This window comes from Palaemon carinicauda, chromosome 2, assembly GCF_036898095.1.
Source record: "Palaemon carinicauda isolate YSFRI2023 chromosome 2, ASM3689809v2, whole genome shotgun sequence".
Taxonomy (NCBI): domain Eukaryota; kingdom Metazoa; phylum Arthropoda; class Malacostraca; order Decapoda; family Palaemonidae; genus Palaemon; species Palaemon carinicauda.
The window spans coordinates 60,716,878-60,743,375 of record NC_090726.1 but is presented as its reverse complement, the minus strand read 5'-3'; the positions used below and the strand labels follow the sequence as shown (position 1 = coordinate 60,743,375).

Sequence of the window (26,498 nt, the reverse complement as noted above, 5' to 3'; positions counted from 1 at the left end):
ATCATTTACAGAAGACCTATCGCAGAAGAACGCAATCCAGAGAGTCCATCGCTTAAAATTTCAAGGTCAATTGTTCAGAGTGCCAAAGAAAGGCTCAGACAAGCGAAGAGTAATCCTAGACCTGTCCCGTCTGAACTCCTTCATTCGTTGCGACAGGTTCCACATGCTAACCGTCTCTCAGGTGCGGACCTTACTTCCCCGTGGGGCCGTCACCACCTCTATAGATCTTACCGATGCCTACTATCACGTTCCAATAGCAAGGCACTTTCGTCCTTTCCTAGGCTTCAAACTAGGCAAACAAGCCTATGCATTCAAAGTGATGCCATTCGGGCTCGACATAGCGCCCAGGATCTTCACCAAACTAGCAGAGACGGTAATCCAAGAACTTCGAACCCAAGGGATTCAAATAGTGGCTTATCTGGACGACTGGCTCGTCTGGGCAAACAACGTCAGGAACTGCCTCACGGCAACAGACAAGGTTCTCACCTCCCTTCGTCAGTTAGGGTTTCAAGTCAACCTCGACAAATCCTGCCTGGTCCCGGAGACCAATTTTCAATGGCTGGGATTACAATGGGACCTACGTTCCTATACGCTATGCCTCCCGAAAGCCAAGAGGACGAAATAGCAAAGAACACGAAACGGTTTCTCAGGGACAAGTTGACGTCCAGGAGGAACCAGGAAAGAATCCTAGGCTCCTTGCAGTTCGCCTCCGTAACAGACGTTGTCCTAAAGGCCAAACTAAAGGACATAAACAGAGTATGGCGCTCCAGGGCAAACAAGAAGCGTCGAGACAAAAGAGCTCGACTTCCCCCAATCCTACGAAAGAGTCTTCAGCCATGGACGAAAGTCAAAAGCCTATCGAAGTCGGTCCCCTTACAATATCCGGCCCCAGGACTCGTCATTCACACGGACGCCTCCTTAACAGGGTGGGGAGGATACTCCCAACACAAGAAAGTCCAGGGACTATGGTCGACGATAATACGACAATTTCACATCAATGTCCTAGAGGCCATGGCAGTATTCCTTACTCTAAAACGACTGAACCCAGCCAGGAACCTTCATATCAGGCTGGTTCTAGACAGCGCAGTCATAGTCCACTGCATAAACAGAGGAGGCTCCAAGTCAGCCCACATAAACCACGTCATGTTAGCAATTTTTTCCATGGCGACATCGAACAGGTGGCATCTGTCAGCAGTCCACCTTGCGGGAGTGCGGAATGTAGTGGCAGACGCACTTTCGAGGACAACTCCGCTGGAGTCGGAATGGTCCCTAGACAAACAGTCATTCAAATGGATCTTATCTCAGGTCCCGGGTCTCCAGGTGGACTTGTTTGCGACGGAATCCAACCACAAACTAGAATGTTACGTGGCCCCCAACCTGGACCCTCGGGCTTATGCCACAGACGCAATGATGTTAGATTGGAACGTTTGGAAGAGGATTTATCTGTTCCCTACGATAAATCTCCTATTGAAAGTATTGGACAAACTCAGGTCTTTCAGAGGCCGAGTGGCTCTGGTAGCCCCCAACTGGCCCAAGAGCAGTTGGTTCCCTCTGTTGCTGGAACTGGGCTTCTGCCCTCGGCAGATACCCAACCCTATAATAACACAAGTAGTACAAACTCGCAATGTGTTAGCTTCCTCAAGAATTCAGAGTGCCCTAACTTTATGGACTTCACGAAGTTTGCAGTTCAAAAGGGTGAAAATATTGACCCTCTAAATACCCTATTTTTGGAATCGGACAAAAGGGAATCCACCCTCTGTCAATATGACTCAGCTGTTAAAAAGCTTGCTAAGTTTTTAAAGGACTCAAAGGTTGAAAAGATGACGATGAATCTAACTGTAACCTTCTTCAGAACTCTCTTTGAATCAGGCATGGCAGCCAACACCATCACTACGATCAAGTCAGCTTTGAAAAAGATCTTCCATATTGGTTTTGATATTGACCTTACGGATTCATACTTCTCGTCCATCCCGAGAGCTTGTGCCAGATTAAAACCATCAACTCGCCCTAGTGCAGTTTCCTGGTTTTTGAACGATGTCCTGAAACTGGCCTCTGACACTCTTAATGAATCCTGCAATTACATGGCACTGTTAAGGAAGACATTGTTCCTATTGAGCCTCGCTTCTGGCTCCAGAATTTCAGAACTATCAGCCCTGTCTAGAGACCCAGGTCATATTGACTTCCTCTCTTCGGGAGAAGTCCTTCTCTCCCCTAACAAAGTTTTCCTGGCTAAAAATGAGGACCCTCAGAACAGATGGTCTCCCTGGAAGATTGTTCCGCTTCCTCGGGATCCATCCTTGTGTCCAGTTACCACCCTGAAATCCTACTTAAATAGAACTTCCATTACAACCACAGGGCCCTTATTCATTAGAGAAAATGGAGGAACCATTACCCTTAAAGGAATCAGGCAACAAATCCTTTATTTTATTAAACAGGCTAATCCTGAATCATTCCCCCATGTCCATGATATTCGAGCTGTTGCTACTTCAATTAATTTCTTCCATCACAGGAAATTTGATGAGCTCACGAAATATACAGGCTGGAAGTCCCCTAAAGTTTTTAAACGCCACTACCTAAAACCTTTGGAAGCTCTAAAATTTGCTACAGTAGCAGCTGGGAATGTGGTTCCTCCTGAAGGTACTGAGTCTTAATCACAACATCTTGCTCTATCCTCCTTTCCTCCTACCTGCCTTACTTATTGTTACTACCTAGTTTTGGTTTTGTTTTGCTTGATCTACACCCTTATGGTGTATTGTTTGATACCCCGTTATGATCTCAATTTCTACGAATTGTTTTTGATTTTACCTGTTTTTAGTCTTACTCTCCACGGGCTGATTTTGTATTATTTATTATTAAGAATGTTATTTATTTGATCTGCATTATCTGCTTGTCTTTTCTTGCCATCCCTGGTATGGGTTTTTTTTGCCATTATTGTATTTAACTATTCCCACTTTATGTTGAGAGTACTTACCTACGGGATACCTTGTTTATCCTTTTCTGATATTAAAATCACGTTTGGTATTATTTTGTATTTATTACTTCCCTCAGGTATTGTGCCAAGTTTGGGTCCCTATTCTCTGGCACTATTTCACTGGGCGGCACAGGTCGGAGCCCAGAAAAGGGATTTTGACGAAGGAAAAATCTATTTCTGGGCGAGAGACCTGTGCCGCCCAGTGAACCCACCCGTCCCTCCCTTCTTGGGCCCCAATCTTGGGTGCTATAAGGAGTGACGTCACTAGCGTGGGTTGGACTGTTGGTAGTAGAGATCGGAGCTAGGGTGTTGAACGGCACCTCGCTGAACGGGGATGTTGAGAGGAGATATCTAAATGGTGCGAGGCCTCTGGTTGTGATTTATCACGCCCCAGTTATTTATACTGACACCTTATTAGGTGAGCGAGCTGGGTTCAACCTAGCATTCCTATACAATTTTTTCTCTGGTAGATTCATAGCAGTTTTTACCTTAGAAATGATGTTAAAGGAGCATTTCACTGGGGGGCACAGGTCTATCGCCCAAAAATAGATTTTTCCTTCGTTAAAATCCCTTTTGAAAGCCAGGGACGTAGCTATGCCCCTGACATCATGTGCTCTGGGGTGACGTGACCGAGGAGGGTCTGGATTCAGTGCCTGGTCAATGACCCTGCGAATCCATGCAGAGATGGTGTTCTTGGTGACCCTCCTCTTAGTCCTTCCTGTGCTGACGAATAGTGCTGGCACACGAGGACGGGCTGCAGCTGTTCTTTTGAGGTACAGCCTCAAGCTCCTTACTGGGCATAGTAAGAGATGGTCTGGGTCATCTGTTATAGTACGGAGACTAGAAATTCAGAAGGAGTCGAATCGAGGATCCGCTACTGGATTCTGAGTCTTAGCAATAAACTCAGGGACGAAGCTGAACGCTACCTCTCCCCATCCCCTTGAATGGGCAATGTCATATGAGACCCCATGAAGTTCACCGATTCGTTTGGCCGAGGCCAAAGCTGGCAGGAATACTGTCTTCCTGGTTAGGTAGCGATCTGATGCCTGGCATAATGGTTCATAGGGAAGTCTCTTAAGAGACCTGAGAACTCGAACCATGTTCCATGGGGGAGGTCTCACTTCCGACTGAGGGCAGGTAAGTTCATAACTACGTATGAGTAGAGAAAGTTCTAGCGATGAGGAAATATTCATTCCTTTCACTGCCGAGACTGAAAGGCGAATTTCTTCACGCAAATACACGAGGAACTCCGCTATTGTTGGAATAGTGGCATCGAGTGGAGAGATACCACTTCCACGACACCAACCACAAAAGACTTTCCACTTTGCCTGGTAGACGGCTGCTGAAGACTTTCGCAGGTGTCCAGATATCCTGATCGCAACTTGTTGCGAAAATCCTCTCTCAGAGAGGAGATGCTGGATAGTCTCCAGGCGTGAAGCCGTAGTGAATCTACGGCTTTGTGGAAGATGTTGGCATGTGGTTGTTTGAGTAGATTGTGTCGTGGAGGGAGTTCTCTTGGTGGCTCCGTTAGGAGTTGCAGAAGGTCTGGGAACCATTCTGCGTGATGCCATAGCGGAGCTATGAGGGTCATTGAAAGATTGACCGATGTTCTGGTCTTGTTGAGTACCCTCCTCATCAGACAGAACGGGGAAAAGGCGTAAACGTCGATGTTGTCCCATCGTTGTTGGAAAGCATCTTGCCAGAGAGCCTTGGGGTCTGGCACTGGGGAACAGTACAGCGGGAGCCTTTAGTTCAGGGCCGTTGCGAAGAGGTCCACAGTCAGAGAACCCCACAAAGTCAGGACTTTGTTGGCTACTAGATGATCCAAAGACCACTCGGTACTCACTATCTGAGATGCTCTGCTCAGGTTGTCAGCGAGCACATTCCTTTTTCCCGGAATGAAGTGTGCCGATGGTGGTATCGAGTGGATTTTGGCCCATCGCAGTATCTCTACTGCTAGATGGGATAGTTGCTGCGAAAAAGTACCTCCTTGTTTGTTGATGTAGGCCACTACTGTGGTGTTGTCGCTCATCACCACCACAGAGTGACTTGCCAGGTACTGTTGGAACTGTTGAAGGGCCAGAAAGACGGCCTTCATCTCTAGGAGATTTATGTGGAGGTACTTTTCTGACTCTGACCAGAGGCCTGAGGTCGTGTGGTGCAGCACGTGGGCACACACCCCCCTTTTTTTGAAGCGTCCGAAAAGAGCATCAAATCCAGGGAGATTACGAGAAGATCCACTCCTTTTCGTAGGTTCTCGTCTTCAACCCACCACTGGAGATCCGTCAGTTCTGCAGGTCCCATGGGGATCTGGATGTCCGGGCAGTCGTATGCTTGATTCCACCGGGACTTGAGTCACCACTGGAGGGATCTCATCCTGAGGCAACCATTGGGAACTAGACGGGCCAGCCATGAAAGGTGACCGAGGAGACGTAACTACGATTGGGCTGGAAGTTCTTCTTGTCTGAGAAAAGGTCTTGTGACCTTCCTCAGCATTGCTATCCTGTCATCTGATGGGAAGGCTTTGTGGAGAGTGGTGTCTATAATCACGCCTAGGCATACCAGTCTTTGAGTGGGAAGCAGTGAAGACTTCTCGAGATTTACAATGATCCCCAGATCTTGGCAAAGTCTAAGAAGTTTGTCTCGGTGTTGAAGAAGGGTTGACACCGAGTCTGCTAGGTTTAACCAGTCGTCCAGATAACGGAGGAGACAGATGCCAATCCTGTGTGCCCAAGATGATACTAGGGTGAACACTCTGGTGAAAACTTGTGGTGCTGTAGAGAGACCGAAGCACAGCACCTTGAACTGGTACTTCCTGTTGTCTAGGCTGAATCTTAAGTACTTCCTTGAAGACGAATGGACTGCGATCTGGAAGTACGCGTCCTTTAGGTCCAGTGTGCAGATGAAGTCTTGCAGTCTTACTGCTAGTCTGACCATGTCCGCCATCTCCATGCTGAATGGAGTTTGTTTGACAAACTTGTTCAGGGCTGAGAGGTCGATGACTGGTCTCCAGACGCCTTCTTTACAAGAAAGAGTCGACTGAAGAAGCCTGGAGACCCATCGAGGACCTCTTGGAGAGCGCCCTTCCTCAACAGGGTCTGGACTTCTGCCCGAAGGGCTTGCCCCCTTGCCGATCCCATGGCAAGGGAGTTCAATGACACTGGATTCGTCGTCAGGGGAGGTAGAGATGTTATGAACGGGACGCGATATCCTAAACTGATCACGGAGATTGTCCAGGAATCGGTCCCGAGTTGCTTCCACCTGTTTGAGCAACTTTGTAGGCATCCCCCCACTGGTGGACATGCAGGGGGACTGCCTATCCTAGTGTTTGCGGCCTTTGCTGCTCCCTCTAGGATTCTTGCCTTCCCTGGAGGACTTTTTGCCTTTCCTTTCTTTGACAGGAAAGGGCTTAGACACCACGGTCTTTGCTGCTGTCGTCGTCTTAGTGGTCTTGACTGGATGGGATTGTTGTGGTGCTGGAGGCTTATAGGGCTTGGATGTTAAAGCCCTATGAAGGAGGGAATCTTGATGAGACTTCCTCCACCTCTCAGCGGCATGTTCCTCATCCTTAGGCTCTCACAAGACGGATCCCTCAAGGGAGGAAAGTCTGAGCCTATTGATCTCGGTGCTAGGGCCCTTCTAATGGAATCTCTCAGCTACTGTATCCCGACGTTTCGGGATGGTATTTGCCCACAAGTTCGAGACTTGATGGGCCAGAAACTTGATCATGCGAGTACCTGAGAGAAGGAAAGTTTCCATAGCTTTCCTGGTACGTTCTTTGGAGAAATCCTCAGAACGTATCAGGATACCTAAGGTCCCCAACCAGATATCGAGCCACGAAGTGGCTTCCATAGCACACTTCGCAACTTTCTCCTGATTGAGGATCTCGGCTGCCCAGAACGAGACCTGCCAGTTGGAGAGCCTCTCAAGAGGGACTCCCCTGGTTAGCTCTTCCAACGAGTGGTGAAGAGGAAGAGCTAAACAAGGCTCCTCAAGGATCTCGAAGTACCTCCTCTGCTGTACGCGAGGAGGTGGGAGGAGCTTGTTGGTGGTACCAGAACGGTTGGAGGAGGACATCTCGGAAAGCTGATGTGAGATCTTGTCCCAGGTACTCTTAACCCCTTGAGACCAGGGCAGTGCTGCACTGGTCTTGGAGGGTTTCTGAGTACCAAAGACACGGTCCAAGACCGTGTCCTTGCCCTCTCGAGGAAGGATCTCTGGGTCGGAAAACCCATTGAGAGCCCTCATTAGAGTCAGAACTTGCCAAAACACATGTTCTGACTCTTGTTGGTCTCCTCCTGCTGTAGGACTTGTAGCAAAGTCTCCTTCTATCCCAAGAGGCTCTTCTTGGGGAGAGTCGCGGACATTCCCTAGGTGGCTAGCTGGCTCCATCCTAGTCCTAGTAGAGTACTTTGGCAATGTTTTGGAGTCCTTAGATTCCTTCCTGGGAAGGATGTAGGACTCCAACATTGACGAGAGTGGCATGTTACTTTCAATCCCCGACTGAGTAGACCCGTTGGCGCGAGGAGACGTTTCCCCCATTGGTGCGATGGGGGAAAGTCTCTCTTCGCGTGATTCCCTTGGGGACGGGAAATCTTGGTCCGAAAGGGAAGGAGAGGTAGTCTGAGGAAAAAGAGGAACCTGCCTCGAAGGTCTGCGTGGAGTCAGTTTCGCCCTTGGGGAAGTGACCGCGTCTGGAACTCCTCTTTTTCTCTTTAAAGGGGTAGAAGAAGCCATGGTTCTGTGTCCCAATTCAGAGAAGAGAGGCTTGAAAGCCTGCGTTACGGCTCTGATCAGTGCACCGAACCAGGGCTATTGGCTGACAGATGCGCTGTCAGACATACCCCTTGAAGGGACAGGGATTGAAGGATCCCTGGGAGGAGTCCCCATCATTAATGGGTTCGCCTCTGGGGGCTTTGGGATCCTGGACCCCTCTGGATATTTCCCTTCTCCCCCAATGCGCGGTAGTATGCGCTTGCTGGGAGGGGAATGAGGCGATGGCGACCTTGCCATGCGTAGTTCAGTAGTCTCGCGCGTGGGAGGATATTGAAGCTCGCACGAGGGAGAATAATGGCGCTCGCGCGAGGGAGAATATCGGGGCTCGCGCGCGGGAGACTGTTGGCTCACAGGGGAGACTGATGGCACGCGCGCGCGGGGGAGACTGATGTCGCGCGCGCGCGGGGGAGACTGTTGGCACGCGCGCGCGGGGGAGACTGTTGGCACGCGCGCGCGGGGGAGACTGTTGGCACGCGCGCGCGGGGGAGACTGTTGGCACGCGCGCGCGGGGGAGACTGTTGGCACGCGCGCTCGGGGGAGACTGTTGGCACGCGCGCGCGGGGGAGACTGTTGGCACGCGCGCGGGGGAGACTGTTGGCACGCGCGCGCGGGGGAGACTGTTGGCACGCGCGCGCGGGGGAGACTGTTGGCACGCGCGCGCGGGGGAGACTGTTGGCACGCGCGCGCGGGGGAGACTGTTGGCACGCGCGAGCGGGGGAGACTGTTGGCACGAGCGAGCGGGGGAGACTGTTGGCACGCGCGCGGGGGAGACTGTTGGCACGCGTGCGCGGGGGAGACTGTTGGCACGCGCGCGGGCGCGAGTATGGGAGACTGTTGGTGAGCGGGCGCACGGGAATATTCGCGCGCGCGGGCGTGTAGAATTAATACGTTGAGTGCGCGGGCGCGCGGGAGAGAGTTCACATGCGTCTATACCAGCCGCAGGGCGCATGTGCACAGGAGAAAGATCCACAGCGCGCGGGCACGCATCCTTTGGAGAGGATAAGCGAGCGCGCATCCTTTGGAGAGAATAGGTGAGCGTGCGGGAGAAGGCTGGCGCGCAGGTGAGTGCTGGCACATTGGTACTGGTTTTCGCGTGGGAGAAGCCAGCATTGCTGACTTCCCAGAAGTACTACTCTCAGTAGATCGTTGGCGCGCAGGTTTTTTCTGGCGCGTATTTTGATGAGCAGCATGGCGCGCAGGAGAATTGGATGTTGGGCGCGTGTGCGCGCGGGAGAGCGCCATTGCGCAGGATGATGGCACGCAGGAGAGTGTTGGCGCGCAGCTGGGCGCGTAAGCGTAGGGCGCGCAGGCAAGACCTGGCGTGTAGGAGAACGTGGGTGCATATGGGCATGAGGGCGCGCATAGCGCGTAATAGAGCTATGCTCCTGTTGAAGTGTATGTACGTGTTGGCGCATACGCCCTTGATGCTCTGTGTTAGGGTTTAGTGATGGGGTCTGACGAGCTACTGTACTTAGGAGCGTTCGTCAGGTCTCACGTAGCACGTATGTGGTTGGCACGCAATAGCAGGCTTAGAGCGAGCCTTGTTAGACCCATGTAGAAATGGTGACGGCAGGTCGGCAGGTCTGTCAGATGGAAGGTCGACGTGTCCTTTAAAAAGACAACCTTCCACCGAAGGAGATCTCGAACGATCTGCAGAAAGGTCCAGGACCAATGCAGGTGCAGTGACGGATGATTGGTCTAGAGGCTCCTCTGCGGTGGACTGCATTGAAGATGTTGAACCAAAGAGGAGAGAAGGCCTCTAAGGCGAAGAGGAAGGCGACCCTTCCGACGAATGCGCCCTCTGGGGGCCGTTGGATCAGCAAGCTGACCTTCTGCAGTCCTCCGAAGAGGAGTCTCTGTAAGTGAACTCCCCCGAGGGAGAGAAACACTAGCAGGAGAGACTGACAATGGACTTAGTTTCTCCCTCGTAGGTTGAACAGAGACGGGAGAAACTAAGCTGTCAGCTACCGTAGAGTTTGGAGAGGCAGAAGTGATGGGTGATACCACATTGGATACCTCTGACACCACAATGTCGACAAGAGACAGAGGCTCAACCTCTGACGGTGACAACGATTGCTAGACAGCGGCATCCAATCGGATGTAGTTAAGCAGAACCTCCGTGGAGGGCGAACCCTTAAGCCCCAAGGAGGACCAAAGCTGAAAAAAGGAGGTTAATGACATATCCTCTTCCAGTAGGAGAGGTGGAGTTGCTTCACTGGGGGAAGCAACGTCATCTCTCGAGTCCCGAGGTTGGTAAACAATACATCGGTCTACGCTACCACTCGACGGTCTCTCGAAAGAGACCGACCGAGTGGGAGCTTTGGAGGAGGTTGGGGCAACGGAAGAAGAGGCCTTGGGTTTTTCTCCTTTCAAAGAAACCTTCGAAGGAGAAATATCCCGTTTGGACTTCTTCTTCCGTCGTCGCGAAAACCTCTCCCACTGGGAGGTAGACCACTCCCTACACTCATTACACATGTTGTTGCTATCACACCGTTGGCCCCTACAAGAAGGACAAAGGGCGTGAGAATCAGTCTCGACCGCCAACATGAATGTTCCACCGGGGCGGTCGGGATACCCAGGGCAGGTGCGCATGATTGCAGAGGCCAACTTCACATAAGCAGAACTAGAAAAAGAAAAGACAAAAGCATTAAATGGCTGCCAAATGACGGCGAGGATAAGAGCGCCATCCGAGCCGAGAGCAAAGTGAGCTCAAGCACAGGTGTGTGAGAAGGGGGGGGGGGCGTAGCAAGCTACCCTCCCCTGCCCCCGCTAACTAGCGGTGTGGGTAGTAAACCCTCGTTAAAAATTAATGGCTCGTCATTTCAGCTACTTCGAAAGTAATACCCCTATTAAATAGCATGATTTGTATTCCAGTTAAGGAACAATTTTATAATAATCAAAGTAACGAGAGGGTACTATCTGCTGTTACTTCATGAGGGTAAGTTTTCCTTGAAACGGAAACTATCCAAACTGATATAATTAGTAAATGAATATAATCATATTTAATTTTTTAAAAGTTTTGTTTGATATATTATATGGAAGAGTATTAACCCGCATGGCTACTTTTGTGTTCTTTATGTTTCTAGTACAGATTTTTCAAGACTTTTGGAATCCTGTTGACTCTTGATACTGTATCGCCAAGAATTTTCCTAACCATATATTGAGTGCTACATACTAGCACTAAGTAAGAGAACTTCACTCTTGAAAGTTATAATCATTCAAGAACAGTTTTACAAGGAAGGAAAGCCACCTTAATGAAATTTCCCATCATACAGTTGTTAAGGTAAGTAACCCTTTTATCAGGTCCATTTGGGCATCTGTGTCAATCATTGACATCCAAACCAAACAAAAAAAAGGATGATCTTCCACCACTTGTCAGTTAGGACACAAATGTATGAATCCTCAAGCCCTACAATAGAGCCATTAATCCTATCTACTATCAGGTTTGAGAGGGCTTTACATTCCCATAGGAACAAAACTTATGGTCCACCGATAATCTTTTATATAATTAAAATAAACGTTGCAAAATTTTCACATAGATAAAAAGTACTGTAAATCTCACAAGATGTTAAAAGTTTGGAGGCAATTTACCAATAAAATTTATGGGAAGTCAATCTTTCTTTCTTTGACATGCTTGTCTAAGTTACAATGTTAACAAACACAAAATTTGGCTTACCTTCCAAAGGACTTGAATAAAAGCATTTTTATCTGGAGTGCTATTTGCAACCCACTTGTAAACACGATCAAAAGTCAGATCAAGCTCTGCAGTGTCCTGAAAATGTTTAATCAGTAATAAGAGCATCCTTCACCATACCATCACATTAAAAATATTATAATTTCTATACAAAATCATAGATTTTCAAAGTACTGTACAACAATATGTATTTTTTTTAACTATACAAACCTGAGTCCTTTAATAGTAATCTTATTTCATGAAAGCTGGAAACTCAGCTGTTAGAATTTATGAGGTATTAATAGTTACTGGCAGGTAGCTAATTCCTTCAAAGAGGATAGGTGTATATTTCAGTCTAAAGAATTGGCTTAAGGCTTTAAGAGGATCTTCTATATACAATATGTAGAAAAACAAGTAAGTTTGCAATCAGTTGAATAGAAGCTACGAGATGAGAAGTACTCCTTCTACAGCACAAATCACACAAGGTGGTCAATTTTACCTGGTAGACTGCAAAGAAGGACTTTCAAAGGTATCCAGACATCTAGTGCACTGTGCAAAAGCCTTTCCCTCGATGAAGATGCTAGATCGCCTCATCCTGTGAAGTGACAAGGATGCTGTGGTGATTTGCGGACTGTGGCAAGACGTAGCACGCAGACTGCTCAGTGTGTGAATGCCGACCAAACTCCAACATTTCACTACACAAAAAGAAAAACGGTAGAATACCCAGAAATACGGGCGAAAGTTAAACAGTCCAGAAAACTGGGCACTGGGTACCACCCCTTGATTTTAAACTGGGCATGGGGACTTGGCCAGAACCTCAGAATGGACTATTATTATTCTTGAATATACTGTACAGTTTTTCAGAACGATGGCATGGCTTTATGATTTAGGTAAGATTTCTTTAAAATTCAAGTGAGCCTTATGAGCATTAGGAAAGGAAAAAATTGACATTAAAAGCAAATAGCACATAAATTCTAAATTGGTGGCTGAGGAGGGGATAGATTATGCGAGGAAAAGAAATTCTTACTACTGTTTTGAAAAATTAAAAAAATATTTATCTTCAAATTAAAAAAAAAGCCTCCCACACTTTAGGCACTCCTATATCAATACTTTAACAGACTGTACTCACAATCAGGCATAATTTAAAGATGATAATCTACAATATATGTAAATGCAAGCTACTGGATAGTATTAAAATGCAGTTACAACCGGTTATCCTACAATAGAATAAACAATGCGGATGAGTCTGAATGCCGCTTTTAACAGGGCTGCGGGCCAAAGAACAAAAGGGATCCTAGTTATTTTCCTACAGAGTTGATAAACATAGCCTAATTTTTCCAATGTTGTTTATGCTATGATATAGGAACAAATATGTCTCCAAAATGATCCACAAATTTTGGGACACACTAAATACTTTAGCTAAATACGGTATAGTTTAAAATATAGTATTTGTTGTAAATTTATTTACTAGACAAAAGGAGGGGAAGTCTAAGGTCCGGTTGAAAATAGTTTAGCAGACTTGTCGTCCCCTTTCATAAAGGTTTCCCATGCAGCAAAAAAAATATTCACCCTAAACACGTCTATTTTCTTTATTTTAAGACAAATTTCTAGAACTCTGATCCCTGCTGGATGCAGGGGACCATTACTCTGTAAAACCAAAGAAAGGAATTTTGAGATGAAAGCTACAAAAATAAACAAAGAAAAAAATATTAGAATTATTAATTAAAGAAAAATTAAAATTTCTATTTTTCTTAAACTTTTTTTTTCACAATGTCACTGTATTGTGGTGCCTCTGCAGGTGAGACTGCCAGAGTAAGTTGGGCCAGATGGATAATTCTCTAAGAACCTTGATTAGAAGCATCAAAATATCTGGGAACTATTCTGCTTAGGGCCACTTGGGAGCTACTAGCATCATCTTCAGGTTTGGGGTAGACAACATCCTAATTACCACCTTTTGAATCAGGCAAAACATCGAGGCAGTCATACGGATGTTGAAATTCATCCTTTAATGCTATTGTCTGATAAGCAGCAGGTCCAGAGCATCCTGTTGAATCTTCTTGCGAAGAGGTTGCTCTTCACGATGAGACTCAAAGTCAAGAGGCTCCTGGCTGCATGAGGATAAAGGGACTACTCTGATCCAACCACTTGTCCCTGCTGACTTAGTGTGTCGGTGATAACATTCCTTTTTGTGGAAATAAATCTTGCCAACAACTCTACTGTGTTGTTCAGTGCCCACTTGTGAGACTACAGCACATTACCAACTGGCAGAGGTGCTGTGAAACAGTACCTTCTTGCTTGTTGACATATGTCACTCCTCAAAATCAATCAATCAATCAATCACTACGCTGGTGTTGTCGCTCATCAACGCTACTTAGTGGCATGTCAGGTCCTGATGGAATAGCTGCAGTTTTAAAAGAGCTGCTTTCAGTTCCAAAAGATTGATGTGCAGGCTCTTCTCCCCTTGTGACAAGAGCCCAGAGACAAATTGGTTCCTTAGAAGGGAGCCCCATCATTTTTTTGTTGCGTACTAAAAAAGGAGTAGCTCTGGGGAAGGACACTCCAAAGAAGTCCCCTTCAAGAAATTCTCATCACTCAGCTACTAACCTGCCACATCCAGTTTCTTCTCTTCTGTCTTCTTTATTGCCCACGTCTCCGCTACATACATCACTGCCAGTCTCACAACAGTCCTGTGTACTTTACCTTTCAACTTGACCCCTATTTTCCAGTCATATAGTACTCCACGCACTTTTTTCCAATTCTTCCATCCTGCTTGTATTCTGTGGTTAATTTCTGCCCCCAGATCACCATCCTCTGCAACTCTTTTCAATCTCTCTCCTTGTAAACTAACTTCCCCATTCTCCCCATTTTTCAATCTCAAATACTCGGTCTTTTTCCTGCTGATCTTCAATCCACTATTTTCCATTTCTCTTCTCCACTCCTCCAGTTTCTCTTCTACTACCTCTCGTCTAGTGCTACACAGTATAACATCATCAGCAAAAAGCATACACCAAGGAGACTGATCTCTAATACCTTGTGTTACTACATCCATGACCAGATCAAATAGGTAAGGGCTCAATGCAGACCCCTGATGTAGTCCTACATTTACTGGGAAACTTTCTGTTAGGCATATACTGCTCTTAACATTTGCTTCTGCCCTCTCATACATATCTTGGATGATTCTTACGTATTGCTCAGGGACTCCCTTTTCTCTCGTACATCTCCACAGCTCCTAACGTGGTACTCGATCGTATGCCTTCTCCATGTCAATATTGTAAAGACCATATGTAATCCTTTCTGTTTCTTCCGATGTTTTTCTATCATTTGCTTCTAAGCGAATATTGCTTCTACTCTCCCTCTTCCAGGCATGAATCCCAATTGTTCCTCACCAATTGTTGTTTCCTCTCTGAGTATCTTCTCAATGATCTTGTGCATCCTCATTATATAAAATCTCCCTAGCCAGCTCTGACCATGGAAGTTCCAATGCAGGTTTTGACCCCTGTGGAGTAACAAAAAGATTGTCAGTAGAAGTTTTCCTTCCTTTCCTCGGCACTCTGGTTGGTTCCATCAGGTCGTTAATCTGCCTGATGAGGGCCAACACCTTTAAAAAAGCTGATTCGAACTCAGGGTCCTCTGCCTCTGAAGGTGCAGGGTCAAAGTTGGGAATTGAAGTGATAATATTGTTTAATGACTCCTTATCCCTCGGAAGAGGGGGGGGGACCATCTCAATGTGAAGAAAGCTTGGAAAGATTTTGCAGTTCTCTTCGCACCCAGTACAAAGCCTGGATGGTATTCCAAGGACTCTTCTTGAATGGGGACATCTCTTGCTGGCCTCGAGGGCCCTTTTGTTCCCTTGCTAACCTTAGATGATGAAGCAGATGCTTGTTCCTTTGGAGGGTTAGCACATTCAAGTTGGAAAACTTATACACTGAAGAGTCCTTGGGCTGCCTGACCCTCGATGACAACAATTTGGAAGAGTGAGTTTTATAAGCGCTTATCTGCAGTGTTCTAGAGAAGTTTCTATACATACTGGATTCCTTATTCTGAAATTCATGTGGAGAACATTTTCTGGTCTTTTGATGAATTCTGGGATCGTTCCTCTTAAGTGATCGAATTCGCTCAGGAGGGGGGAAACAAAGATGGGACCTTACCTGATAATGAAAGCATCCCTTAATAAAATTTATCTGACCAAGGAAATGATTATGTACAGTACTATGCTCCTGTATGGAAGTGAAGGTCATGACTCTTGTCATCCTCCTATCTACCTGATCATTGCAGGTGTTCCGCTAGGTCTCTACCAGGAACTTGTAGACAGTCTTTGAAGAGTCGATATTCCTAAAGAAATAAATGTCTGAATGTATAGACATTATGTGAGAAATGGGTGTGCATACATTCTATCCATCCCTCCCCTCATTACAAAATAAATTATATAGAAAAGGTACTCTTTTGAGTAGCTTACCTGCACTTATAATCCAGTATAGCTCCATAATGACACAACTGTTGTACCCCAAGAAAGGAGAAGAATGGCCAGTAAGTCTTACCTTTCCCTCCAAGGTTATATAACAACTGCTGCTTCTTGTCCTGCGAGGGAGCTAAGCTTGCTAAACAACCTATTGAGCAGCTACCACAGGTCCCAAGGTAAAAGTATCCAAGGATGTGTGGCTTTAATCCTGCAGGTATTGGATGAAGATTGTCTGGTGCTTCCAGATTCCTGCCTTCAGCACTTGCATCACAGACAGATTCTTCTTGAAGATTAGAATGGAGCTGATACCTTTGACTTGGTAAGCACGCTGTAGATGGCCCTATTCTAGATTCTTCAGAATCAGGGTAGGCACATCTCATGGTCTCATGAAACCCTACCAGTGGCGAGACAAAGCCTCTGGTACTTTGGTCTAAAGCGCAGAGTTCTCTGAAGGTAGAACATAGCGTCCTTTAAGGTCAAAGAAGCCTGTCATCCTGATTACTAGCCGCATCATGGAAAGAAGAGATGGAGAGGGGCTCAAACCTGGGGTCGTTGACATCTGCGTTCTGGGTTTAGGCTACAAACTCCAAAACAAAGGTTAACAAGACATTCTTCCATGTATTTTGATTACCCTTTTCTTCCTATCTGATGCCCTGCTTAGTGGTTTGTACGGAGAATGATTGAGAATGCTAGTGACATCCCAAGTTTGGGATCCGAGTTCCATGGGGGGACTGTTTGAAGCTTCTTGTGAGTACAGCGAGTTTCCTCAGAAAAAAAAAGTCCCAGCACTTCAGTATGAACACCTGGCTCAAGGTAGACCAATAGCCTTTCACCACTGAAAGGAGCTTCTTTCAGCAAAGGTAGATGCATAAATCAGTGATTACAGTATTTGCAGAGGCTACAACTGAAGAAATCCTGTAGACAGCTGCAGAAGTTCTTTGCAGATATACAGACATCTGTGTAGTCGCTCGGAGGAAATGCTGGATTGTCTCCTGTCGTGATATTACAGAAAAGTCAGTGAGGTGGGGTACCTCTACAGATGAAGAAAGAGAAGACTGAGTCATTGGGTTAGTTCTATTGGTACCTTGATGAGGAGCATTATAACCAGTCAGCATGTGGCCACTTGGAGGAATTAGGGTCAACCCGACCTTCTACTGTACATTGTCAGAAGGGTGGAGAGGCATAAGCATCCAGGTTGTCCCAGGGATATTGGAAGGCATCCTTCATTGCTCCCGATGGGTTTGGGATTGGTGAACAGAACACTGAAAGCTCCTTGTTTTGTCCGGTGGCTGAGAAGTCGATCTATGGGGAACCCAAAAAGGGCAAGGAGCCTTTCCGCCACACAAGGTAGTAGCGACCACTCTGTGTCTACCACTTACTCCTCATGGCTAAGTGATTGTGCTAGGACATTCCCCTTTCCCAAGATGCACTTTGCTGACAGCTCTACTACATTGTTGAACGTCCAAGTGTGCCTGATTTGTCAACTCGGTGAGGGACCAAGACACTTCACCAATGCTACTTAGGGCCCTATCAAACTCTGTTGGATAGTCTGTTTGTGTTGATAGCACTACTTGTATATCTAACAGGTTGATGACCAGGATTTTATTCGGACCACTGTTCCAAGGCAGTAAGACTGTGCTACTTCTTTGAGTCTGTTGATGAAACTGTTTGATTAGACGGCTCACTGCTGCCCGTTGTGCTCTCTTAGGTGTGAGACTTGTCTTCTGCCAATTGATCACAATCCCCAGATTGTAGTAAAAGGCAAGAAGTTGACTACATCCAGGAGCAACTGTTTTCCCGAGGATGACAGGATCAACCAATCATCGAGATATCACAACAGGTGAATCCCGTTCAAGTGGGCCCCAACTGAGACCAGAGTGAAGACAAGTCTCAAGTGAACACTTGGGGAGTGGTTAACAGTCTGAAGCATGGGACTTTGAACAGATACTCAACTCCCTCTAGGATGAAGTGTAGGTACTTTCTGGTGGACTGGTGGATCGGTATTTGAATATACGCATTCTTGAGATCAACAGAGAACATGAAGTCATCCATTCTGATGGCTACACAAAATATACTTGCCGTCTCCATTTTGAACTGAGTTTCTAAAACAAACTTATTTAGAGGAGAGAGATCGATGATTGGTCTCCATCCTCATGTTGGCTTCCCCACTAGAAAGGATTGTCTGTAGATATCAGGAAACTTGTCTTGGACAACTTCTAACACATTCATCTCTATCATCATCTTTACAGTAATTTGTTTGTGAGTATGAGAGCTTAGGGTGATTCTGGAAGTACATCAGAAACTTCAGTGGTGAACGAATTGGGAGAGGACAAGAACTGATTAAAGAAAGGCAATAACCATCCCAAAGGACTGTCACCACCCAACACTCTGCACCATGTCACCGACACGTTGCCCAATAGCTTGACAGGCATCCCTCCCAACTCATGGCAGTTGGAGGAGAGATTTGTCAATCTCAGAGACCCTTCCTGCCCCTCTTTCTTCTGTCACCATTCCTGGCACAACCGGGTTGGGGGAAAGGGTAGAGAAAGGTCCTAACCCTTCCTCGAGATAGAAGGTTCCAAGAGCCGCAGACCATGATCTGTTCTTCACAGTTGGCTATTTCTGCGCTAGTTTCCTAGGCTTAAAGGAAGAAATTTTGAGATCAGTTGATTTGCAAAGGTTGAGGTCCTTGAAAGTCACTGCTCTGTAGATAAGGGAGTCATGACTCTCCCTTTTCCACATGTCAAAGGTGTTCACAATATCCTCCAGCGGGAAGTGTCAAGACGTCTACAATCGGGCCATTCCTGAGGTAGTTGCATCGTGTTACATTTGACTGGAAAGGTGTGGGGCTACTGCATCTCTCATCTTTAACACCTAGAGGGGCCAATGGTTGGCTGGCCAATGCTCCAGGTGAGTGACTGTCTTCACCCCAGACAGAATGAGGCTGGTGTACTGTACTTCTTTTTTACCTTGGGATCAGACAGACCCTGAGAAGCAGCAAAGTATACTATTGCTACAGACCAGTGGTTGATCCAGGTAGTAGCTTGTAGGCTGCCTATAGTCGCAGCTTCCATGGCCATAAACTCAGTGGCCGAGAATGAAGTGTCCTCATACTTTATTATGTCTACAGTGGTAACTGTAGTTAGTGACGTCGTTGCTGGATCAATCGGAAGAGGTGATGGAACTGCCTCCTCCAACATGCAAAACTTATGCTCTCAAGACTGGAATGGAGGCAGGAGCTTGGTGGAACAATCTGATCTGATCTGAGTGAATTCTTGCATCTGATGACTTGTGAATTCATTCTAACCATTGCATCTGGCACAAGTACCAACCAGGGAATTGAGAGTGGGTCTGGAACCTTCAGGGCCACCAGAACGTCGATCAATTTCCAGGGTAGTACCCAAAGGATACCTCCCTCGGAAGACTGAAATCTCCTTTGAACACCCCCAAGGTAAAGCAACCTCCTTTTCATGAACTAAAGTGTCCTCTGACACAAAATTTACAACATAAAGGGGGCCTGGTCCAGCATGACCCCTCTCCCAAAACCCCTTACTACTGTATTTAATACTGCTGGGAAGAGGAAATATAGGAGTTCCTTGCTGAGTAAAAACTCAAGTGGAACATTTCAGTCATATTGAAAGGAGAAAAGTGGCCCTTTTTCTCAAGCTTACTACAAGCAGATCCTTATTCCAAGTGGAATAAATCCACTGTGAGCACATGGGACAGTTGACAAGGTCCCATGCCCTTCCCCAGGAATCAAGTGACCCCACTTAGGGTTAGCCAGATTATCGCATCTGTCTGGAGTGCATTCTACCTTGATTTCATGAAATATTTATTTAAATGAAAACCTCAATTACAGTATTTTAATATTGCCAAGGATAGGGATGTATCTCTCCCCACCCCCTATTACACATTTCCACATCTATAAAAGACAGAGAGGCTTAGTAAATGACTAGTTCCTTTCCCTAACTATTTTGGATCATTGACAATAAATCAAAAGTAAAGTGAGGGTTGAATCTATGGGTTACCAAGCCAATATTATTATTATTACAATATCACTAGTTAAGCCACAATATCCCTGTCGGGAAAGGAAATAAGGAAACGGATAGAATAGTGTACCTGAGTATACCCTCAAGCAAGATAACTCTAACACAAGACAGTAGAAGACCATGATATGGAGGCTATGGGACTACCTAAGACTACAGAACAATGGTTTGATTTTGAAATGTCCTTCTAGAAAAGCTGTTTACCATAGGTAAAGAGTCTCTTCTACCATTACCAAGTAGAAAGTAGCCGCTGAACAATTACAGTGCAGTAGTTAACTCCTTGAGTGAAGAAAAATTCTTTAGTTATCTAAGCATTGTCAGATGTATGAGGAAAGAGGAGAATGTGTAAGGAATACACCAGACTATTTTGAGTATGTGTAGACAAAGGAAAAATTAGCTGAAATGAAAGAGGGATTCAATGTAGTACCATCTTGCCAGTCAAAGGACCCAATAACTCTCTCGCAGTATTATCTCAGCATGTGGCTGGTGACTTGATTAACCTATGACCTACTAAATAGCTAGGAATAAGGCTAATTCATCTTAATGTTAACCTTACATGTCTTCAAACAGGAAGACAAAATTTTTAGGAGAAACTACTAGATTGAAATTTACTTAAAAACCAAGATGACTAACTCCTTCCCCTAACTATCAACATAGATAGTCGACCCCTCAATGAATTGAGGGTGGGTAAGAGAGGGGAATCATAACTAAGTTAGCACTTCCCACTAACTATATTGTAGTTGATTCCACGGCTTAAAAAGCCACTGGGTAGGAGAAGACTCAAACAATGCAAAATTTATTTTGAGTAATCATCCCCTCCATACAATAGGCATATCAAAGAAATAGGGAAGAAGGAGGATCTATTCACATGGGGGTAAGCTACAAGCTAGGTCCCTTAGAGGAGGGAAGAGAACATTGCCATTCTAAATATACCCGTATACTGTATTCCCAAAGTGTCTAATGAAATCAACGAGTTACCTCCCCTCAAAATATGTTCATATATCTAATTCACAATTCCTTATAGGCTTCATGAAAATACTAAAAACAGGCTAATAAAATTTATGGGGTATTCCCTTGTCCAATATTATCTTTTAATTCCTAAAAAAATCACAAGGTTATAAAGCTGTGATCTGAGCTATTGAACTGTTCAATTCTTCAATCCTTGCCTAACCTAACTGAGGTAAGGTATTTTAACTAAATCAAAGTATTTATGAATAATATTCATAATTTAAGTACTGTAGGTAAGGAAATAACTCTTGTTAGTTATTATTAGCAGTTAACTACTGAAAGTTACCACTAAAGCAACTGTTCTCAATAGAATAACCATTTATAAAATCGGCTATAACATGCAAGCTTTAAACTATGCTAGCATATCCATAACTATGGGTCATTACAGTAATAAGAATAGATGAAAACCCAAGCTATAATTTCATAACTCTTTCTGTATATAGATATTCCAAAGATAATCACGATAAGCGGGATGAATAGATGAAATACGCCGGTAATTTAATGAACAAAATATTTCTATGTTACTGGGCTATTCAAGTTATATATTTTACAGCAAAAATTGTAAATTTTCATAAATTTAGAGTGGGTCATTAGATTATAACACTAGAAAAGGTGATATGAAACAAACTAAACACCTCCATGTTGTCAATAAAGCTGGGAAGCGAAGGCTAAATATGCCGAACAAATCAAAAGCAAAATCAGTCACACCAAACTATTGAACATAAAAAGAACTCTCATTATGTTAACTCTCTTATTATGAATAGTTGATAAATAATCATAACATGATTCCTGTTACATAACAGTAGATGAAGTTTCGTCACTTCATTGGATACAAACAAGAAGCGTCTTATTGGTTTAGTGACTTAAGGAAACATGGCAGCTGGAAAAAAGTTGGTGGGCAGGTAGCATTTTCTCCAGCTGTAGAGATAGTTAGCCTTCAGCATTGGAGGTGGTGTGCAGAGTTCAATAGCACCTGAACTCAAGGGTCTCCCTTATACACAATGAGTCTGTACTTTCCAAGATGATATATTGGCCCTAGAATGAGGTAGGCAATATTTCTTTGGTAATTTTGTTGCATTAGATTCCCTGTCCTAGCCTTTCACAGTAAAGTCCTTTGAAACTACATAGTATAATAACCCTTAAAAATAAAAAAATGTTATTTTTATAATAAAATAAATTTTTGAATATACTTACCCGGTGATTATAATAGCTGCAACTCTGTTGCTCGACAGAAAACTCTACGGAAAAAATTCGCCAGCGATCGCTATACAGGTTGCGGGTGTGCCCAACAGCGCCATCTATCGTCCAAGTACCCAGTACTCAATGTAAACAAAGAACTCAATTTTCTCCTCGGTCCACTGCGTCTCTATTGGGGAGGAAGGGAGGGTCCTTTAATTTATAATCACCGGGTAAGTATATTCAAAAATTTATTTTATTATAAAAATAACATTTTTCAATATTTAACTTAGCCGGTGATTATAATAGCTGATTCACACCCAGGGGGGTGGGTAGAGACCAGCATTATATGTTTACATTATTATGAGCTAAGAATTTTTATTTCATTTTAGAAGTTATCAAAATAACAAAAACAAAATAAATAGGTACCTGGTAAGGAAGTCGACTTGAACAGTTACTCTGCCTTTTTAAGTACGTCTTCCTTACGGAGCCTCGCGATCCTCTCAGGATGCTGAGCGACCCCTAGGATCTGAAGTATCAAGGGTTGCAACCCATACAACAGGACCTCATCAAAACCCCTAATCTAGGCGCTTCTCAAGAAATGACTTTGACCACTCGCCAAATCAACCAGGATGCGAAAGGCTTCTTAGCCTTCCGGACAACCCAAAAAAACAACAATAAAAACATTTCAAGAGAAAGATTAAAAAGGTTATGGAATTAGGGAATTGTAGTGGTTGAGCCCTCACCCACTACTGCACTCGCTGCTACGAATGGTCCCAGAGTGTAGCAGTCCTCGTAAAGAGACTGGACATCCTTAAGATAAAAAGACGCGAACACTGACTTGCTTCTCCAATAGGTTGCGTCCATTATACTTCGCAGAGATCTATTTTGTTTAAAGGCCACGGAAGTTGCGACAGCTCTAACTTCATGTGTCCTTACCCTCAGCAAAGCTTGGTCTTCCTCATTCAGATGGGAATGAGCTTCTCGTATTAACAGTCTGATAAAATAGGATAAGGCATTCTTTGACATAGGCAAAGATGGTTTCTTAACTGAACACCATAAAGCTTCAGACGGGCCTCTTAAAGGTTTAGTTCGTTTTAAATAGAACTTAAGAGCTCTGACAGGGCATAAGACTCTTTCTAGTTCATTTCCAACCATATTCGATAAGCTTGGAATATCGAACGATTTTGGCCAAGGTCGAGAAGGTAGCTCGTTTTTGGCTAGAAAACCAAGTTGTAAAGAACATGTAGCCGTTTCAGATGAGAAACCGATGTTCTTGCTGAAGGCATGAATCTCACTGACTCTTTTAGCTGTAGCTAGACAAACCAGGAAAAGAGTCTTTAAGGTGAGATCTTTCAGGGAGGCTGATTGTAGCGGCTCGAACCTGTCTGACATGAGGAATCTTAGTACTACGTCTAAATTCCAACCAGGTGTAACCAAACGACGCTCCTTCGTGGTCTCAAAAGACTTAAGGAGGTCCTGTAGATCTTTATTGTTGGAAAGATCTAAGCCTCTGTGACGGAAGACTGATGCCAACATGCTTCTGTAACCCTTGATAGTGGGAGCTGAAAGAGATCGTTCTTTCCTCAGATATAAGAGGAGGTCAGCTATTTGAGTTACAGAGGTACTGGTCGAGGATACTGATACTGACTTGCACCAGTTGCGGAAGACTTCCCACTTCGATTGGTAGACTCTAAGGGTGGATGTTCTCCTTGCTCTAGCAATCGCTCTGGCTGCCTCCTTCGAAAAGCCTCTAGCTCTCGAGAGTCTTTCGATAGTCTGAAGGCAGTCAGACGAAGAGCGTGGAGGCCTTGGTGTACCTTCTTTACGTGTGGCTGACGTAGAAGGTCCACCCTTAGGGGAAGTGTTCTGGGAACGTCTACTAGCCATCGAAGTACCTCGGTGAACCATTCTCTCGCGGGCCAGAGGGGAGCAACTAGCGTCAACCTTGTCCCTTCGTGAGAGGCGAAATTCTGCAGTACCTTGTTGACAATCTTGAACGGAGGGAATGCATATAGATCTAGATGAGACCAATCTAGGAGAAAGGCATCTATATGAACTGCTGCTGGGTCCGGGATTGGTGAGCAATAAATTGGGAGCCTCTTGGTCATGGAGGTTGCGAAGAGATCTATGGTCGGCTGGCCCCAGGTGGCCCAAAGACTCTTGCATACATCCTTGTGGAGGGTCCATTCTGTTGGAAGAATTTGTCCCTTCCGACTGAGACAATCTGCCATGACATTCAAGTTGCCTTGGATGAACCTCGTAAGTAGCGATATGTTTAGATCTTTTGACCAGGTGAGGAGGTCCCTTGCGATCTCGTACAGCGTCAGTGAGTGGGTCCCTCCTTGCTTGGAGATGTACGCCAAAGCCGTGGTGTTGTCCGAGTTCACCTCCACCACTTTGCCTTGAAGGAGAGACCTGAAGCTTTTCAAGGCCAGATGTACTGCCAGTAGCTCCTTGCAGTTGATATGCATTGTCCTTTGACTCGAGTTCCATATTCCCGAGCATTCCCGACCGTCTAATGTCGCGCCCCAGCCTACGTCTGATGCGTCCGAGAAGAGAACGTGGTTGGGAGTCTGAACAGCCAGGGGCAGACCCTCTCTGAGGTTGATACTGTCCTTCCACCATGTCAGGCAAGACTTCATCTTCTCGGAAATGGGAATCGAGACCGCTTCTAGCGTCTTGTCCTTTTTCCAGTGAAATGCTAGGTGATATTGAAGAGGACGGAGGTGTAGTCTTCCTAATGCTACGAACTGTTCCAGGGATGATAGCGTCCCTAATCAGGCTCATCCACTTCCTGACTGAACATCGTTCCTTCTTTAGCATGTTCTGGATGCATAACAGGGCTTGGCTTGTTCTGGGGGCCGACGGAAAAGCCCGAAAAGCTAGACTGTGAATCTCCATCCCTAAATACACAATAGTTTGGGATGGGACCACTTGAGACTTTTCCATATTGACAAGGAGACCCAATTCCTTGGTCAGATCTAGAGTCCACTTTAGATCCTTCAGACAGCGACGACTGGAAGAAGCTCTTAGAAGCCAGTCGTCCAAATAGAGGGAGGCTCGGATGTCCGCTAAATGAAGGAATTTGGCTACATTCCTCATCAGCCTCGTAAACACAAGAAGAGCTGTGCTTAGGCCAAAGCACAGGGCTTGAAACTGGTAGACAACCTTTTCGTAAACAAATCTCAGAAAAGGTTGGGAGTCTGGGTGGATGGGGACGTGGAAGTATGCGTCCCTTAGGTCTAAAGAGACCATCCAGTCTTCCCTTCTGACCGCTGCTAGAACGGACTTTGTGGTCTCCATGGAGAACGTCTGCTTTGTGACAAAGACATTCAGCGCACTGACGTCTAGCACCGGCCTCCACCCTCCTGTCTTCTTTGCCACTAAGAAGAGACGGTTGTAGAAGCCCGGGGTTTGATGGTCCAGGACTTTGACTACCGCTCCCTTTTCTAGTAAGAGAGACACTTCCTGTTTCAATGCTCGTCTCTTGTCTTCCTCTCTGTACCTGGGAGAGAGATCGATGGGAGACGTTGCTAGAGGGGGTTTTCGTACAAACGGGATCTTGTACCCCTCTCTGAGCAACTTCACAGATTGTGCATCTGCGCCTCTCTTCTCCCAGGTCTGCCAGAAGTTCTTGAGTCTGGCTCCCACTGCTGTCTGAAGAAGCTGGCAGTCAGACTCTGCCTTTAAAGGACTTGGTTCCTTTGTTCTTTCCACGTCTCCCTTCGGCACGAGCACCTCCTCTGCTGGAGGCTCTGCCACGAAAGGGCGGAATAAATCGGGACGCTGGAGTGTCCATCCTTGGTCTAGCTGACAAGGTAGGCAAAGGGGTGGCTTTGCGAGCAGAGGACACAACCAGATCATGAGTATCCTTCTGTATCAAAGAAGCAGCAATCTCCTTAATCAGGTCCTCTGGAAAGAGGCACTTGGAAAGAGGAGCAAACAGAAGTTCGGATCTTTGGCAAGGTGTAACTCCAGCTGACAGGAAAGAGCAAAGGTTCTCACGCTTCTTGAGGACTCCGGACACGAAAGATGCAGCAAGCTCATTAGATCCGTCACGTACGGCCTTGTCCATGCAGGACATGATGAGCAATGAAGTCTCCTTCTCTGTCGGAGAGATCTTCCTGCTTAGAGCTCCCAGACACCAGTCTAAAAAGTTGAAGACCTCGAAGGCTCTAAATATCCCTTTCAAAAGGTGGTCCAGGTCCGAAGATGACCAACATATCTTTGAGCGTCTCATGGCTAGCCGGCGGGGAGAGTCTACAAGACTTGAGAAGTCGCCCTGGGCAGAGGCAGGAACTCCCAAGCCGAGAACTTCTCCCGAGGCATACCAGACGCTCGATCTAGAAGAGAGTCTAGCAGGGGGAAACGTAAAGGCTGTCTTCC

General features: G+C 45.7%; 2 protein-coding genes across 3 annotated transcripts in view; one reads left to right on the top strand and one right to left on the bottom strand.

Moving 5' to 3' along the window:
- Positions 1 to 26,498, bottom strand: part of Sec3 (exocyst complex component Sec3) — a 327,711-nt gene that overhangs the window by 185,803 nt on the left and 115,410 nt on the right. For both annotated transcript variants that reach the window (XM_068356333.1, XM_068356340.1), the window contains exon 4: positions 11,424 to 11,519. In XM_068356333.1, the coding sequence (XP_068212434.1) occupies positions 11,424 to 11,519 (96 nt within the window). The remainder of the gene's footprint in view (positions 1 to 11,423; positions 11,520 to 26,498) is intronic.
- On the top strand, positions 994 to 2,822 carry LOC137617922 (uncharacterized). Its single transcript, XM_068347868.1, has one exon. It carries the CDS (start codon positions 1,263 to 1,265, stop codon positions 2,649 to 2,651), a length of 1,389 nt encoding a protein of 462 aa, XP_068203969.1. The 5' UTR covers positions 994 to 1,262; the 3' UTR covers positions 2,652 to 2,822.

Coding starts and splice junctions, on each gene's coding strand:
- LOC137617922 (XM_068347868.1), top strand. CDS start 1,263: ATGGTCCCTAGACAAACAGTCATTCAAATGGATCTTATCTCAGGTCCC.